The sequence below is a fragment of the Porites lutea genome, chromosome 10 (assembly GCF_958299795.1).
Source record: "Porites lutea chromosome 10, jaPorLute2.1, whole genome shotgun sequence".
Classification (NCBI taxonomy): Eukaryota; Metazoa; Cnidaria; class Anthozoa; order Scleractinia; family Poritidae; genus Porites; species Porites lutea.
In genome coordinates, this window is record NC_133210.1 from 29,222,996 (window position 1) to 29,238,476 (window position 15,481).

The following is a 15,481-nucleotide window of genomic DNA, read 5'->3' on the forward strand; positions in this document are numbered from 1 at the left end:
ACCATTGTCACTGTTGTCACGGTTGTCACCATTGTCACCGTTCTCACTGTTGTCTCTCTTGTCACCCGTGTCACTGGTGTCAGCGTTGTCACTGTTGTCACTGTTGCACCGTTGTTACTGTAGTCATTGTTGTCAGTGATGTCACTGTGGTGAACGTTGTCGCCGTTGTAACTGTGGTCACTGTGGTCACTGTCATCACTGTTGTCACCGTATTCACTGTTGTCACTGTTGTCACCGTTGTCACTGTTGCCAATGTTCTACCGTTCTCACCGTTGTTACTGTTGTTACTGATGTCACTGTTGTCACTGTTGTCAGTATTGTCACCTATGTCACTGTTGTAACTCTTCTCACTGTTGTCACCTTTGTCACTGTTGTCACTGTTCTTACTTTTGTCACTGTTGTCACCTTTTTTACTATTGACACTGTTGTCACTGTTGTCATTGTTGTCACCTTTGTCATTGTTGTCACTGTTGTCACTGTTGTCACTGTTGCATCATTGTCACCATTGTCACAGTGGTCACTGATTTCACTGTTATCACTTTTGTCGAGGTTGTCACTGTTGTCACTGTTGTCGGGGTTGTCACCGTTGTCTCTGTTCTTACTGTCGTCACTGTAGTCACTGTTGTCACCATTGTCACCGTTGTCCCTGTTGTCATTGTTTTCACCGTTGTCATTGATGTCACTGTTGCCACCTTTGTCACCGTTCCCATTGTTGTCACCTTTGTCCCTGTTGTCCCTGTTGTTACTGTTGCACTGTTGTCGCCGTTTTCACAGGGGTCACTGATGTCACTGTTGTCACTATTGTCACCGTTGTCACTGTTGTTACTGTTCTCACTCTCGTCATGGTTGTCACCGTTGTCACTGTTGTCACTGTTGTCACTGTTGTCACCGATGTCACCTTTGTCACCGTTGTCACCGGTTTCACTGTTACACCGATGTCACTGTTGTCACCATTGTCACCGTTGTCACTTTCGCACGGTTGTCACCGATGTCGATGTTGTCACCGTTGTCACTGTTGTCACTGATGTCACTTTTGTCACTGTAGTTACCGTTGTCACTGTTGTCACTGATGTCACTTTTTTCACTGTTGTCACCTTTGTCACCTTTGTCACCATTGTCCGTGTTGTCACCGTTGTCACTGTTGTCACTGTTGTCACCGTTGTCACTATTGTCACCCATGTCACCATTGTCACTGTTGTCACGGTTGTCACCATTGTCACTGTTGTCACTGTTGTCACTGTTGCACTGTTGTTACTGTGGTCATTGTTGTCAGTGATGTCACTGTGGTCACCGTTGTCGCCGTTGTAACAGTTGTCACTGTCGTCACTGTTGTCACCATATTCACTGTTGTCACTATTGTCACTGTTGTCACCGTTGTCACTGTTGTCACTGTCACTGTTTTGACTGTTGTCACTGTTGTCACTGTTGTCACCGATGTCACCGTTGTCACTGTTGTCCCTGTTGTCACCGTTGTGATTGTTTTCACTGTTGTCACCGTTGTCACCGTTGTCACTGTTTTCACTATTGTCACCGTTGTCACTGTTGTCATTGTTGTCACTAATGTCACTGTGGTCACCGTTGTCACTGCTGTCACTGTGGTCACCTTTGTCACCGTTGTTACTGTTATCACTGTTGTCACTGTTGTCCCCGTTGTCACCATTCTCACTGTTGTTACTGTTGTCACCGTTGTCACTGTTGTCACTGTTGGACTGTTGTCACTGTTTTCACTTTTGTCACTGTTGTCACCATTGTCACCGTTGTCACCATTGTCCCTGTTGTCATTAATGTCTCTGTTGTCACTGTTGTCACCGTTTGCTTTGTTGTCACCCTTGTCACCATTGTCACTGTTGTCATCGTTGTCACCTTTGTCACCGTTGTCACCGTTGTCACTGTTGTCACTGTTGTCACTGTTGTCACCGTTGTCACCATTGTCACCGTTGTCACTGTTATCACTGTTGTTACCGTTGTCACTGTATTCACTGTTGTCACTGTTGTCACTGTTATCACTGTTGGTACTGTTGTCACCGTTGTCACTGTATTCACTGTTGTCACCGTTGTCACCGTTGTCACTGTTTTCACTATTGTCACCGTTGTCAATGTATTCATTGTTGTCACTAATGTCACTGTGGTCACCGTTGTCACTGCTGTCACTGTGGTCACCTTTGTCACTGTTGTCACTGTTATCACTGTTGTTACTGTTGTCCCTGTTGTCACCATTCTCACTGTTGTCACTGTTGTCACCGTTGTCACTGTTGTCACTGTTGGACCGTTGTCACTGTTTTCACTTTTGTCACTGTTGTCACCATTGTCACCGTTGTCACCATTGTCCCTGTTGTCATTAATGTCTCTGTTGTCACTGTTGTCACCGTTAGCTTTGTTGTCACCCTTGTCACCATTGTCACTGTTGTCATCGTTGTCACCTTTGTCACCGTTGTCACCGTTGTCACTGTTGTCACCGTTGTCACCATTGTCACCGTTGTCACTGTTATCACTGTTGTTACCGTTGTCACTGTTGTCATTGTTGTCACTGTTGTCACTGTTATCACTATTGGTACTGTTGTCACTGTTGTCACTGTTGTCACTGTTGTCACTGTCACTGTTTTGACTGTTGTCACTGTTGTCACTTTCACTGTTGTCACTGTTGTCACCGATGTCACCGTTGTCACCGTTGTCACTGTTGTCCCTGTTGTCACCGTTGTCACTGTTTTCACTGTTGTCACCGTTGTCACTGTTTTCACTATTGTCACCGTTGTCACTGTTGTCACCGTTGTCGCTTTTGTCACCGTTTTCACTGGTGTCACCGTTGTCACCATTGTCACCGTTGTCACTGTCAGTGGTTTCACTTTTGTCACTGTTTTCACTGTTTCACCATTGTCATCGTTGTCACTGTTGTCATTGTTGTCACCCTTGTCACTGTTCTCACCGTTGTCACTATTGTCACCGTTCTCACCATTGCCACTGGTGTCGCTGATGTCACTGTCATGACCATTGTCACCGTTGTCACCGTTGTCACTGTTGTCACTGTTGTCACTGTTGTCATCGTTGTCACTGTTCTCACCGTTGTCACTGTTGTCACCGTTGCCACTGTTGTCACTGATGTCACTGTCGTCACTGTTGTTACTGTTTTCACCGTTGTCATCGTTGTCACTGTTGTGACCGTTGTCACCATTTTCACTGTTTTCACTGTTGTCACTGGTGTCACCGTTTTCACTGTTGTCACTGTTGTCACTGTTGTCACAGTTGTCACTGTTGTCACCATTGTCACCGTTTGCACTGTTTTCACTGTTGTCAACGTTGTCACTGTTGTCACCGTTGTCACTGTTCTTACTGGATTCACTGTTGCATTGTTGTCACTGTTGTCATTGTTGTCACTGATTTGACTGTGGTCACCGTAGTCACCGTTGTGACTGTTTTCACTGTTGTCACGATTGTCACTGTTGTCACTGTTGTCACTGTTGTCACTGTTGTCACTGTTGTCACCGATGTCACCGTTGTCACCGTTGTCACCGTTGTCACTGTTGTCACTGTTGTCACTGTTAGACCGATGTCACTGTTGTCACCGTTGTCACCGTTGTCACTTTCGCACGGTTGTCACCGATGTCGATGTTGTCACCTTTGTCACTGTTGTCACTGATGTCACTTTTGTCACTGTAGTTACCGTTGTCACTGTTGTCGCTGATGTCACTTTTTTCACTGTTGTCACCGTTGTGACCTTTGTCACCATTGTCCGTGTTGTCACCGTTGTCACTGTTGTCACTGTTTTCACCGTTGTCACTGTTGTCACCCATGTCACCATTGTCACTGTTGTCACTGTTGTCACCATTGTCACCGTTGTCCCCTTTGTCACTGTTGTCACCGTTGTCACCATTGTCACCGTTATCACTGTTGTCACTGTTGTCACTTTAGTCACCATTGTCACTGTTGTCACTGTTGTGACCGTTGTGACCGTTGTCACTATTGTCATTGTACTTTGCATCGAGCGAAAGCGCCATTGTCTGATGTAGATTAAATCTTTTTCGTACAAAAAGTTGTAGAGTGCATTGTGTCTCTTCGCAATCTTAGACAGAATGGGTAAAACTGATATTTGACGATAGTTTTTAACATCAGTGGGGTCTCTGCTTTTCAAGATTGGTGTTACCTTGGCAGTTTTCCAACGACTGGGAAACACGTTTAAAGAAAAAGATAGGTTGATGAACTTTGTGATTGAAAGTGCAATATTCGGAGCAGCTAGTTTAAGCATTCGAGAACTGATGCCGTCGACACCAGTAGATTTATTGGAACCAATTTTCAAAAGATAGCCAACAGCATCTGCTTCTGCTATAGGTGGAATTGAGAAAGCTGCAGTTTCATCCTTCCGAGATCTTACTTAGAGGTTTCAAACGGCACGTCGTGTAACAGTTTTCTCAGCTTATCTACAATTGTTGAGAAGTGAACATTGATTGCTTCAGTCATTTCTTCGTTATTTCCTAAATCTTTCTCTTTGATTCTTAGGTGATTAATCAATTGTTGCTTATTGACACCGATGAGCGATCTGATGGTCGTCCACATTCCCTTGGTGTTATTCTTATTATTCTCGAAGGTAGTTTTAAAGAACTTGGACTTGGCTCTTCTCAAGAGAAAAACTGCTTTATTCCGAGCTCCTTTGTAGCTTTCCCAGTAGGCAGGATTTTTTTATCTTTTTGCAATTTTTAGAAGCCTGTCCCGCTTCCTCAGCTGCTTGATGACAGAACTATCTAACACGGGCGATTCTGTGGCCTTTGCAACTCGTTTAACTCGCCAAGGACGATTCGAATTTAGTGCCGAATTAAACAACGATTCCCACGAGGAGAGCATATCATCTGTGTCGTCAAAAATAAATACCGAGTTGTCTTGAAAAGTACTTGATTTCTTTATATGGTCTTGAAAAGTCCTTGAAACTCACTAGTTCGTTTTCGCCACGTCATTTTCTGTTAAATTAGATTCTAGACCATAGGAAAAATAACAAGTACAAAACAGAGAAAAAGGTCAGCGGAGTGAAACGAAAATAAATGGTCAGTACAAAACCGGAAGGAACATCATTTAGTCTGTGTTTCTTTATTTCAAATGCTATTTTTGTATCTCAGACTGCAAGTCATACCCAGTGACTTCATTTTGCAAAGTAGTGTTGTTACGGAAAGGAGTACAACATAATGTGAGAGCTTATCAACCATGGCTGAAGATGTAAAAATCGTAAACGACTCCATCGAGTGTTTTAGCCAGTATTAGGTGTTCAAAAGGGGGTCAAAGAATGCTGATTTATTAGGCCTTGAAAAGTGTAATTTGTCCTTGAAAAATCCTTGAATTTTGTTTCTCTGAAGTTATACAAACCGTTTCTACCACTTCTTTTGCAATTTCTGTCCGAATACGATCATCTCTCTGATATACATACCATGGGCTGTAGTTCGTTTTTCGGCACAAATTCACCGGAAATCTTCTATTTACCTAGTAGTCAATATTTAGGAGACAAAGAAATCCCTTGACACTTATTCTCATAACTTTTTTTTAACTTCCCTTTTAGTTTTGGTTTCTATGCGAACTTGTGCCACAGCAGCAAAGGACGAAAATTCCAATGGGGCTCATTGTGCCGCTGATGGCAAGTGCTTTCTGAATGAAGAGGGTGAGTGTGATTCGGCAAGGAGACATTTAATAGTTGGTGAGCGTTAAGTTTGGTTTTCACTAGCAACGGAGTCAGAGTTGGAGTCGCGAGCGAAGTCGTAAGGGCGCTTATCACCTAGTGAAAATCAAAAATCGAAGTCGTAAGCGGAGTCATAAGCGAGGCAGTATAATATTGTTACGAAGCGGAAAGACCCAAAGTTTTGTCGGCTGGAAGGTCTTCAGCATGCGCTGTTGGTTAGTTTATGTTTATCCTGAACATTCAGATGCAATGTTTAACGTCATCTAAATTTTCGTTACATGAGGTATATAGTATGCGTGCACAGCTCGTGTTTATTTGTTTAGGTTTCTAACAAGCAAGCAGTTTTGTCTCCGGTAGAATTTTTCTGTTGGAAAACGTTTCCTTTACAGTAGAAGATAAAGATTACCTTAGGGGGGAAGAAATGAACAGGCAATCAAGTTTTCTGCCTGTTCGGTAGAAGAAGCCGTTCAAGCCTAATTTTCTGCGGTTTATTTTCAACCTCTTATGTTGTTCATTCAACTGTGAGATTAACTTCCATAGAATGAGGACAGTTGCATTTTACAAACGAATCTCGGTTTGCCTCAGCGGGCGAAGTCTCTACGGGTAAAGCGCAATTGCAACCACACTCAAACAAGAAGTGCCGAAAATCACGTACTTAACTCTGTTCATGTCAGTTAGAAGTTGAATTTTTGGAATTTTTTTTAGACAATACTCACCAAGCCGAGACCATAACAGAGCATGCGCACAAGTCACTTTACACCAAAAATTCTGTGCCATTCATTCCTGAAGGAAAGAAACCTATTCTTCTATGGTGGACTCAAGACCTATTTCCACATGACCGCAGCCAAAGTAATCATGAGATCACGTGTAAGAAAGGCACGTGTATCACCTCCATTGATCGCGGTCTCAAAAATGACCCCGCGACTCGAGCATTTATCTTCTACGGTACAGACCTGCGCGCTGATGACTTACCGCTGCCGCGAAGGCCTTGGGATGAGTGGGCGCTTTTTCACGAGGAGTCACCGAAGAACAACTGGATGCTGACCTTCGAGGACGCGCTGGTGTAAGTATGGGGTTGAGGTCATGGTTACTTTTACAAAGTGTCTTTGTGAATTGGTCATTTCCGAGTTCCAAAACCCCAGCGTTTTTCAACACGAGGCTAAGTGCAAACCCTGTCTTGTGGGAATGAGCCTTATCTGGATGAGAACTAAAAAATAAGTTCATACTAAAGGCGAAGCGCATATCATCGTTTTGGGACAAAGGCTTAGTAAACCTGGAAATGGTCTGTTATAAGCTAGCCTCCCTCGCAGGCGTTTTTAGGGGAGATCGTATTTCTTCCCTCCCCACAATGAGAAAGTAATTTTGTTTTCCGTTGAGCAGGCGTTTGTGGGGAGGGAAGAAATACGATCTCCCCTAAAAACGCCTGCGGGGGAGGCTAGTTATAAGCCTGCACTGTCTCTTTGCAGTTAGAAGTCGAATCGTAAAACCTCTATCTTCAGCAAAGAATATACTGAACATTAACACTTTTACCACACAGAACTTTTGCATTATTGATAGCCTTGATATTATGATTGGTAGGAACAATGCTGCATTCTGCCTTTTCATTAATATCCGAATAGTAATGATGCAAAATGGTAACAGTGCAAAACGTCAACAAATCTTTGCCCATAGAGTTTACGTTAAACTAAAGCGTCTGAAATGTTCGATCTCAAGGTCTTAGGAGTTAGAAGGCTTTTTGCATGTACCTATTTTTCTCTCATCTCTTGTAGTCTTTTTAATCACACGGCAACATTTCGACGTGAATCGGATTATCCTCTTTCGACTCACTTCATTAAAGATCTAAAGGATTGGACAGAGACACCTGCAGTTTCAATCACGGAGAAAAATAGGTCAGTAACCAATACATATGCCTCTGACGTAAATAACTGCCCTCAAAATGTAACGTGTCTACAGCAGCCCACTAGGTGTCAAAATCTTTGATTCCTTCTCTACTTTGGCACCACACGGAGCGTAACTGTTTCCGCATTTAAACCCAACGAAAAGTTGTTCCGCCTTCTAGGATCTTCCTCTCTCTCCATGTAAACAGCCCCTTAGCTCCTTCGCAATAGCCGTTAAAAGAAAGCGATGGTACCCCCAGCAAGTCTCACGCTTAACTGAAACTAGCCAATCCACTAAAAACGTTTTTCTATGTTTTCAGGTTGCAAAAAGAGAAAGGCCTTGCTCCTATCGTGTATGTCCAGAGCGACTGCTACACTCCGTCAGATCGAGAGAGGTACGTGAAAGAGTTGATGCAGTACATTGATATTGATTCATACGGACAGTGTCTTAACAACCGTAAAATGCCAGACAACATTAATGGCTTTCTCAAGCTTCATAGTTCAGAGTATTACAAGTTCCTTGCGCAGTATAAATTCAACATTGCCTTCGAGAATGCCGTTTGTAACGATTATATGACTGAAAAATTATTTCGACCATTCGAAGTTGGAGCTGTGCCCATTGTTATGGGCTCACCGGTGGCGAAGGACTGGATGCCCAATGAGAAATCTGCAGTCTTTGTGAACGATTTTAAGCACCCCAAAGACCTTGCGGATTTTATAAAATACCTTAATGCCAACGATGATGAGTATGCGCAGTATATGAGATACAAAGACCCTAAACATATAACAAACGAGTTTCTTCTCAAGATGGTGGAAGAAAGACCGTGGCGTGTACTAGGAGAATGGGACAAAATCAACTTCGGTCATCGCATGTATGCTAATTTTGAGTGTCACGTGTGCGACCGCGTGATTGAGCGCCAAGAAGCACTGCGGGCTCATAAGAGGGCCCCAGAGAAAAATCCACCCCCTCCCCCTAGAATGGCGAAGAGAGATCACCTCGAATGTCCCGAGCCAACTATTTCTTTGGCTACAAAGGAGAGGGTGAACAAGAGTGTGAATTACTGGGAAGGATTTTATGAGGCTCGTGCATTGAAAACGATGCTGTTAGCGGGGGAAACAAATGCCACTAAATTTCAATCTAAATACTTGAAACGATTGACAGACAAGTATGATAAATGGGTACGGTAATTTCAAGTAAGTTTCAAATCAGTGAGATAGACTTGAATCTCGAAGGAAGTGTAAAGCCTCAAGGCGGTGAGACCACGATAGGAAATAAGATGCAGAAAGAAAACAGTTAACTTCAAATAACAAGGCAAGTGACTGAAACGAAGAGGTAAAGTTGCAAGGCAGAAAAACACAACACAATCAAAAATTGGTATATAGCTAGTCTGGTGTAAACAATTGATTTCTAAGTTGGTAAATATTAAAACGATATCATTGAATCATTCACTGAAAATCTGAAATGCTTACTCAGTGGATGGAATTGTTTTCAACTATTTGTAAGTCGGTCAGTGTCATCATACCTTATACGCTATTTTCATCACGGCGTTATGATAAATACACACCACGGAGGGATAGCTACCAGTAATCTCCTCTTTAAAGAAACTACAGTTCATCTTCTCTGCAACAGCCAACTTGAGGACAGGAAAAAGTGGATGTTGTGAAGAGGTGGCCGTTATGGGGAAAATGCCAATTTTTTGACTATGTGAAAAACTTACTTTTATAGTCTAGAAAGCTTTCTTTTCCACCTAGAACATCATCAAGCATAGACTGCAAAACAGTCCGTATTTTTGCGTATTCAAGTATGCGCGAGCAGTCAAACAAAAGGTCTTGGCGTGTGAAGCTCGCGCGCTTCGCGCGCGTAAGACTCTTACGCCATGCTTTACCGATTTCTTTACTGATTTTGAGAAAAAACCGACTGTTTTGCAGTCTACATCAAGCAATATATCTAGAACTATTTAATAAAAAAAGAACCTTTTTTAACAAAATCATGGGTTAACCCCTTTGTAAAAATGCCAATTTTTCAACTATGTGAAAAATTTAATTTTATGGTCTATAAAGCTTTCTTTTCTATCTAGAACATCATCAAGCAATCTATCTAGGCCTATTGTAAAGAAAAAGAACCTTGAAAGATATTTCAAATTTTTGACCAAAATCATGAGTATAATACCTTTGCAAAGATGTCAGTTTTTTCGACTATATGGAGAAGTTACTTTCATAGCCTAGAAAACTTTCTTTCCTACCTAGAACATCATCAAACAATATATCTAGGCGTATTTTCAAGAAAAAGAACCTTGAAAGATATTTCAAATTTTTCACCAAAAAAAATGCAAAAATTCCAATTTTTTGTGTTTGTTAAAAAGTTATTTTTATAGTCTTGAAAGGTTTGTTTTCTATCTACAACGTCATCAAGCAATTATATCTAGGACTGTTTTGAGGAAAAACAACCTTGGAAAAAATTTCAAATTTTTGACCAAAATCGTGGGTTAATCCCTTTGCAAAATTTCCCATTTTTTGACTTTGTAAAAAAAGTTACTACTTTTTTAGTCCAGAGAACTGTCTTTTTTATCTAGAACATCATCAAGCAATAGATCTAAGAGTGTTTTCAAGAAAAACAAACTTTGTGTTTGACGATGTTCTTGATAGAAAGAAGCCTTTCTAGATTATGAAAACATCGACTAAAAAAGTCGAAAATTTGGGATTTTTGCAAAGGGGTTAGTCTATGGTTTTCCTCAAAAATCTGAATTTTTTCCATCTTTTTATTTTTGACAAACAAGGCGAAGAAAATGTGCTTGAAGATATTTTAGGAAAAAAAGCCTTTCTAGACTATAAAAACATTGACTTAAAAAAGTCAAAAAATTGGTATTTTTCCATGGTTTCGGACGAAAATTTGAAACTTTTCGATCTTCTACTTTTCGTCAAAGTGGGGCAAGAAAATGTCTTTGACGATCTTCGTTAAAGAAGAAACAACGTTTCTAGAGTACGCAGCCAAGGACCAGAAAATGTGTTTGAGGATATTCTTGAAAGAAAAAGCCTTTCTAGACTAAAAAAACATCGACTGAAAAATTCGAAAATTTGATATTTTTCCAAAGGGGTTAGTCCATGGTTTTGGTCAAAAATTTGAAATTTTTCCATGTTTATATTTTTTGGCAAAGACGGCCAAGAAATGAGTTTGACGATATTTTAGAAAGAAAAAGCCTTTCTAGACTAAGAAAACATCGACTTAAAACAGGCAAAAAATTGTTTTTTTTTTCCAAAGGGACTAGTCCATGATTTCGGACAAAAATTTAAACTTTTTCGATCTTCTTATCTTCGTCAAAGTAGGGCAAGAAAATGTGTTTGACGATGTTCCTTAAAGAAGAAACAACCTTTTTAGAGTATATAGGACCAGTAAATGTGTTTGAGGATATTCTTTAACAAAAAAAGCCTTTCTAGACTATGAAAACATCGACGGAAAAATTCGAAAATTTGATATTTTTGGTCAAAATTTAAAAAATTTTTCATGTTTTTATTTTTTGGCAAAGACGGCCAAGAAAATGTGTTTGACGATGTTTTAGGAAGTAAACATTATGAAAACATCGACTTACAAAAGTCAAAAAATATTTTTTTTCAAAGGGATTAGTCCATGGTTTCGGTCAAAAATTGGCAATTTTTCGATCTTTTTATTTCAGGCAAGAAAGGCAAGGCAAATGTATTTTATGATATTTTAGAAAGAAAAACGCCTTTGTAGACTATAAAAACAAGTTAAAAAGGTCGAAGAATTAGGATTTTTCCATGGTTTCGGTCAAAAACTAGCAACTTTTCCTCCCTTTTATTTTGAGCAAAATAAGCCGGGAATGTGTGTTTCACGAGATTCTAAAAAGAAAAAACGCCTTTCTAGAGTGTAAAAGCAAGAAGTTCAAAGAAAACTTGGCATTTTTCCAAAAGGGTTAGTACATGGATGTGCTTAAAAATTGGCATTTTTTCCATCGTTTTATTTGAAGCAAAATAGGCCGGAAAAATGTGTTTCACGATATTCTAGAAAAAAAAAACACCTTTCTGGAATATCATAAAAAGAAGTTCAAAAAGAGATATGTGGTTCCCAGGTAGAAAAACACGTATCAATAATGACAGTCCAGCCATATGGTGTAAAAAAATAGCTGAATTGTGCACTTTGGGGTAAAAGCATCAAACTCGGTACAGTGATAGTACTAGTTGCACTAATTATTTTTAGCTATGGACCCCACTCAAATATGCACGGGGGGAGGGAAAATTTTGCCCTTGGGGGGAGGGGTCATGGCCTTTTTGTTTTGGTCCGGAAAAGACTCAAAGACGGGAAGAAAGCGGCCTAAAAAACTTTTGCATTCCCATTTTCTTCAAAGTTGTGCAAGGTAACCCTATAAAATACCTGTTACTTATTTTTCTGAGAGATTTTCTAAAATTATTTTTAAAGAGTGTGTAACTGATTCTTGTCACAAGGGAAAGCCACGTAGAAGCAAGTTGAGTTCTGAAGGGCGGAATTAATTTGAGTTAAAGCATTACAATATTATACATGCACCACCTGACACATCAAAACACTTTATTAATATTTTTGAGACACCTCCTGATGGAACAAACAAGACTGCACACGGAAGAAACAAAAGATCAGGCTACTCAAGGAAATTCTGCATGGCGGACAGGAATGGCTGGTCTTTTTGCTCTCTCGTTTGCGAGAGACAGTATGCCGTTTTTCACCCTGGGAAGGATAAGATGTTTCATTTTTACACTTTGATTGAAGTGAATTGCACTTTTTGGGAATTTAATTGCTCATCCAAAATACCGCAAAAATAAAACATGAGACACTTACAGAGACCTTCAACGACATGCAATGGGGCATTATTAACTACTTTTATGCAGGCAACAAGAGAAGCCTGCAGTTTTCATCTTCGGGTTATTATTATGCATGCATCACAGGTATGTAGCCGGCATTCGTTTGGACTTCCACTTATAAGGATGAATGGAATTCACAGAAAGCAATTAGATCACTCACATCTGGATCTTCCCTGGTCACTTAGAATCTGATCACGCGTGTTTGGAACATCTATGAAGTGAAACTTGTGCGAAGCACGGCGTTGGAGTAACAGCGTTTCCATCTTCCATCGTTGTCGCCCTCACCCCGTAACCTTTGGTTTTCTCTTGTTTCCAATAATATATTGATCTCTCTCACACTCTATTGTCATCTTTTCATTATCAAAAATAACATTGCCGAGTTGAGGCGAAAAGGATATCTAACATCAGATGTCTGACGACAGTTATATAACATAACATATAAAATCAGACGTCTGAAAACACTTATATGATGTCAGACGTCTAAAAAACAGTTATATGACAGCAGATGTCTGCTGCCATATATGTTATATAGCTGTCATATATAACTGTTATATAACAATCATATATAACTGTTACATAACAGTTATATGACAGTTATATAACCGTTATATAACAGTTATGGGACAGTTATATAACGGTTATAATAACTGTCATAAAACTCTTATATGACAGTCATATAACTGTTATATAACTGTCATATATAACAGTTATATAACGGTTATATAACAGTTATATCTAAAGGTTATATAACTGTTATATAACAGTTATATATGACAGTTATATAACTGTTATATAGCTGTTATAACTGTCATATATAACTGTTATAAAACAGTTATATGACAGTCATATCACTGTTATATAACTGTTATATGACACTTATGTATGACAGTTATATAACTGTTAAATATGACAGTTATAAGTTATATAACTGTCATGTGTAACTGTTATAAAACAGTTATATGACAGTCATGTAACTGTAATATAACTGTTACATAACTGTTATATAACACTTATATATGACAGTTATATAACTGTTAAATATGACAGTTATAACACTTATATAACTGTCATATGAAACTGTTATATAACTGTCACATAACAGTTATATGAGAGTCATACAACTGTTATATAACGTTATATAACTGTTATATATGACAGTTATATAACTGTTATATAACTGTTATATATGACAGTTATATAACTGTTATATAACAGTTACATATGACAGTTATATAACTGTTATAACTGTCATATATAACAGTTATATAACAGTTATATGAAAGTCATATAACAGTTATATAACCGTCATATATAACGGTTATATAACAGTTATATAATTGTCAAATAACTGTTATATAACAGTTTTGTGACTGTCATATAACTGTTATATAACAGTTATATATGACAGTTATATAACTGTTATATAACGGTCATATTTAACTGTTATATAACAGTTATATGACAGTCATATAACACGGTGATATATCTGTTATATAAAAGTTATATATGACAGTTATATAACTGTTATATGACTGGCATGCATATAACGGTTATATAGCTGTTATATAACAGTCATATATAACTGTTATATAACAGGTTTATAACAGTTATATAACGGTCATATAACAGCTATATAACTGTTATATAACAGTTATATATGACAGTTATATAACCGTTTTGTAACACGGTGATATATCTGTTATATATGACAGTTATATAACAGTTATATGACTGGCATGCATTTAACAGTTATATAACTGTTATATAACAGGTTTATAACAGTTATATAACGGTTATATAACGGTTATATAACAGTTATATGACTGTCATATAATAGCTATATAACTGTTATATAACAGTTATATAACAGTCAGATATAACTGTTATATAACAGTGATATAACCGTCTGATATAACTGTTATATAACACGGTGATATATCTGTTATATAACAGTTATATAACTGTTATATAACAGTTATATGACTGGCATGCATATAACAGTTATATAACCGTTATATAACAGTCATATATAACTGTTATATAACTGTCATATATAACTCTTATATAACAGTTATATAACCCGTCATATATAACTGTTATATGACAGTTATATAACTGTCATATATAACAGTTATATAACGGTTATATAACAGTTATATAACAGATATATGACTGTCGTATAACTGTTATATAACAGTTATATATGACAGTTATATAACTGTTATCAGACGTCTGATTTTATAACAGTTATATGACAGCAGACATCTGCTGTCATATAACTGTCATTACACGTCTGATGTCTGATTTTATGTTATGTTACATAAGGTCTGATAACAGTTATGTGACATCGACGGCTGATGTCATTTAACTGTTATCAGACGTCGGATTTTTGTAACCGTTAGCAGACGTCTGACATCATATAACTGTTATCAGACGTCTGATGACAGTTATATTACATAACATATAACATCAGACGTCTGATAACAGTTATATAACATAACATACAAAATCAAACTTCTGATAACAGTTATAGGACAGCAGATGTCTGCTGAGACTGGAGCAGTGCTATATTTTCTGTGATGTTTCGCAGCAGGTTCACAACGCAAATCTTTGACACATTTGATAACAGCAATGTGTGGATTTAACGCCATATAGAGATATTCTCGAAGTCTTTCTTGCGTTAAGTGAATACCATGCAATTGTTTAGAAGAACGCCACGGAAAGAAACACTGATAGTGAACAAGCCTTACATCTCTCAGTTTTTAAAAAGTATAATTGAGATCATCCTGGACCGATGGAGCTAGTATTGAGACACAGTCAAGCAAAATCATACAGAATTGAGCTGCTCTTTATAGCTTTTTAAACTTTGTGATTCGACGTCGCGAAGATTCATCGTGATAATCCACTTCAAATTTATGTAAGTCTCCTAGTGCCGATAAAATCCACCATAACCCCAGTTCTTCCTCCTGGAACTGGTTCTTTACATGGCACAGCAATCATAAGGGCTCTCGAGTGATGAAAAGTGTTATAGGATGTTGTACTTTTATTACGCAATCACAAAATGCAATCAGACATCCCCTTTCTTCGGACGAGAAAACCGCCT

At 38.6% G+C, this 15,481-nt stretch overlaps 1 protein-coding gene across 1 annotated transcript in view; it reads left to right on the forward strand.

The window, feature by feature from the left end:
• The window catches only part of LOC140950148 (alpha-(1,3)-fucosyltransferase 11-like), a 40,638-nt gene extending 31,676 nt beyond the window's left edge, over positions 1-8,962 (forward strand). Inside the window, exons 3-6 of the mRNA XM_073399334.1 lie at positions 5,537-5,635; positions 6,359-6,716; positions 7,423-7,542; positions 7,851-8,962. Coding sequence (XP_073255435.1) covers positions 5,537-5,635; positions 6,359-6,716; positions 7,423-7,542; positions 7,851-8,718 — 1,445 coding nt within the window. The 3' untranslated portion in view covers positions 8,719-8,962. The remainder of the gene's footprint in view (positions 1-5,536; positions 5,636-6,358; positions 6,717-7,422; positions 7,543-7,850) is intronic.
• Positions 8,963-15,481: the final 6,519 nt, after the last annotated feature.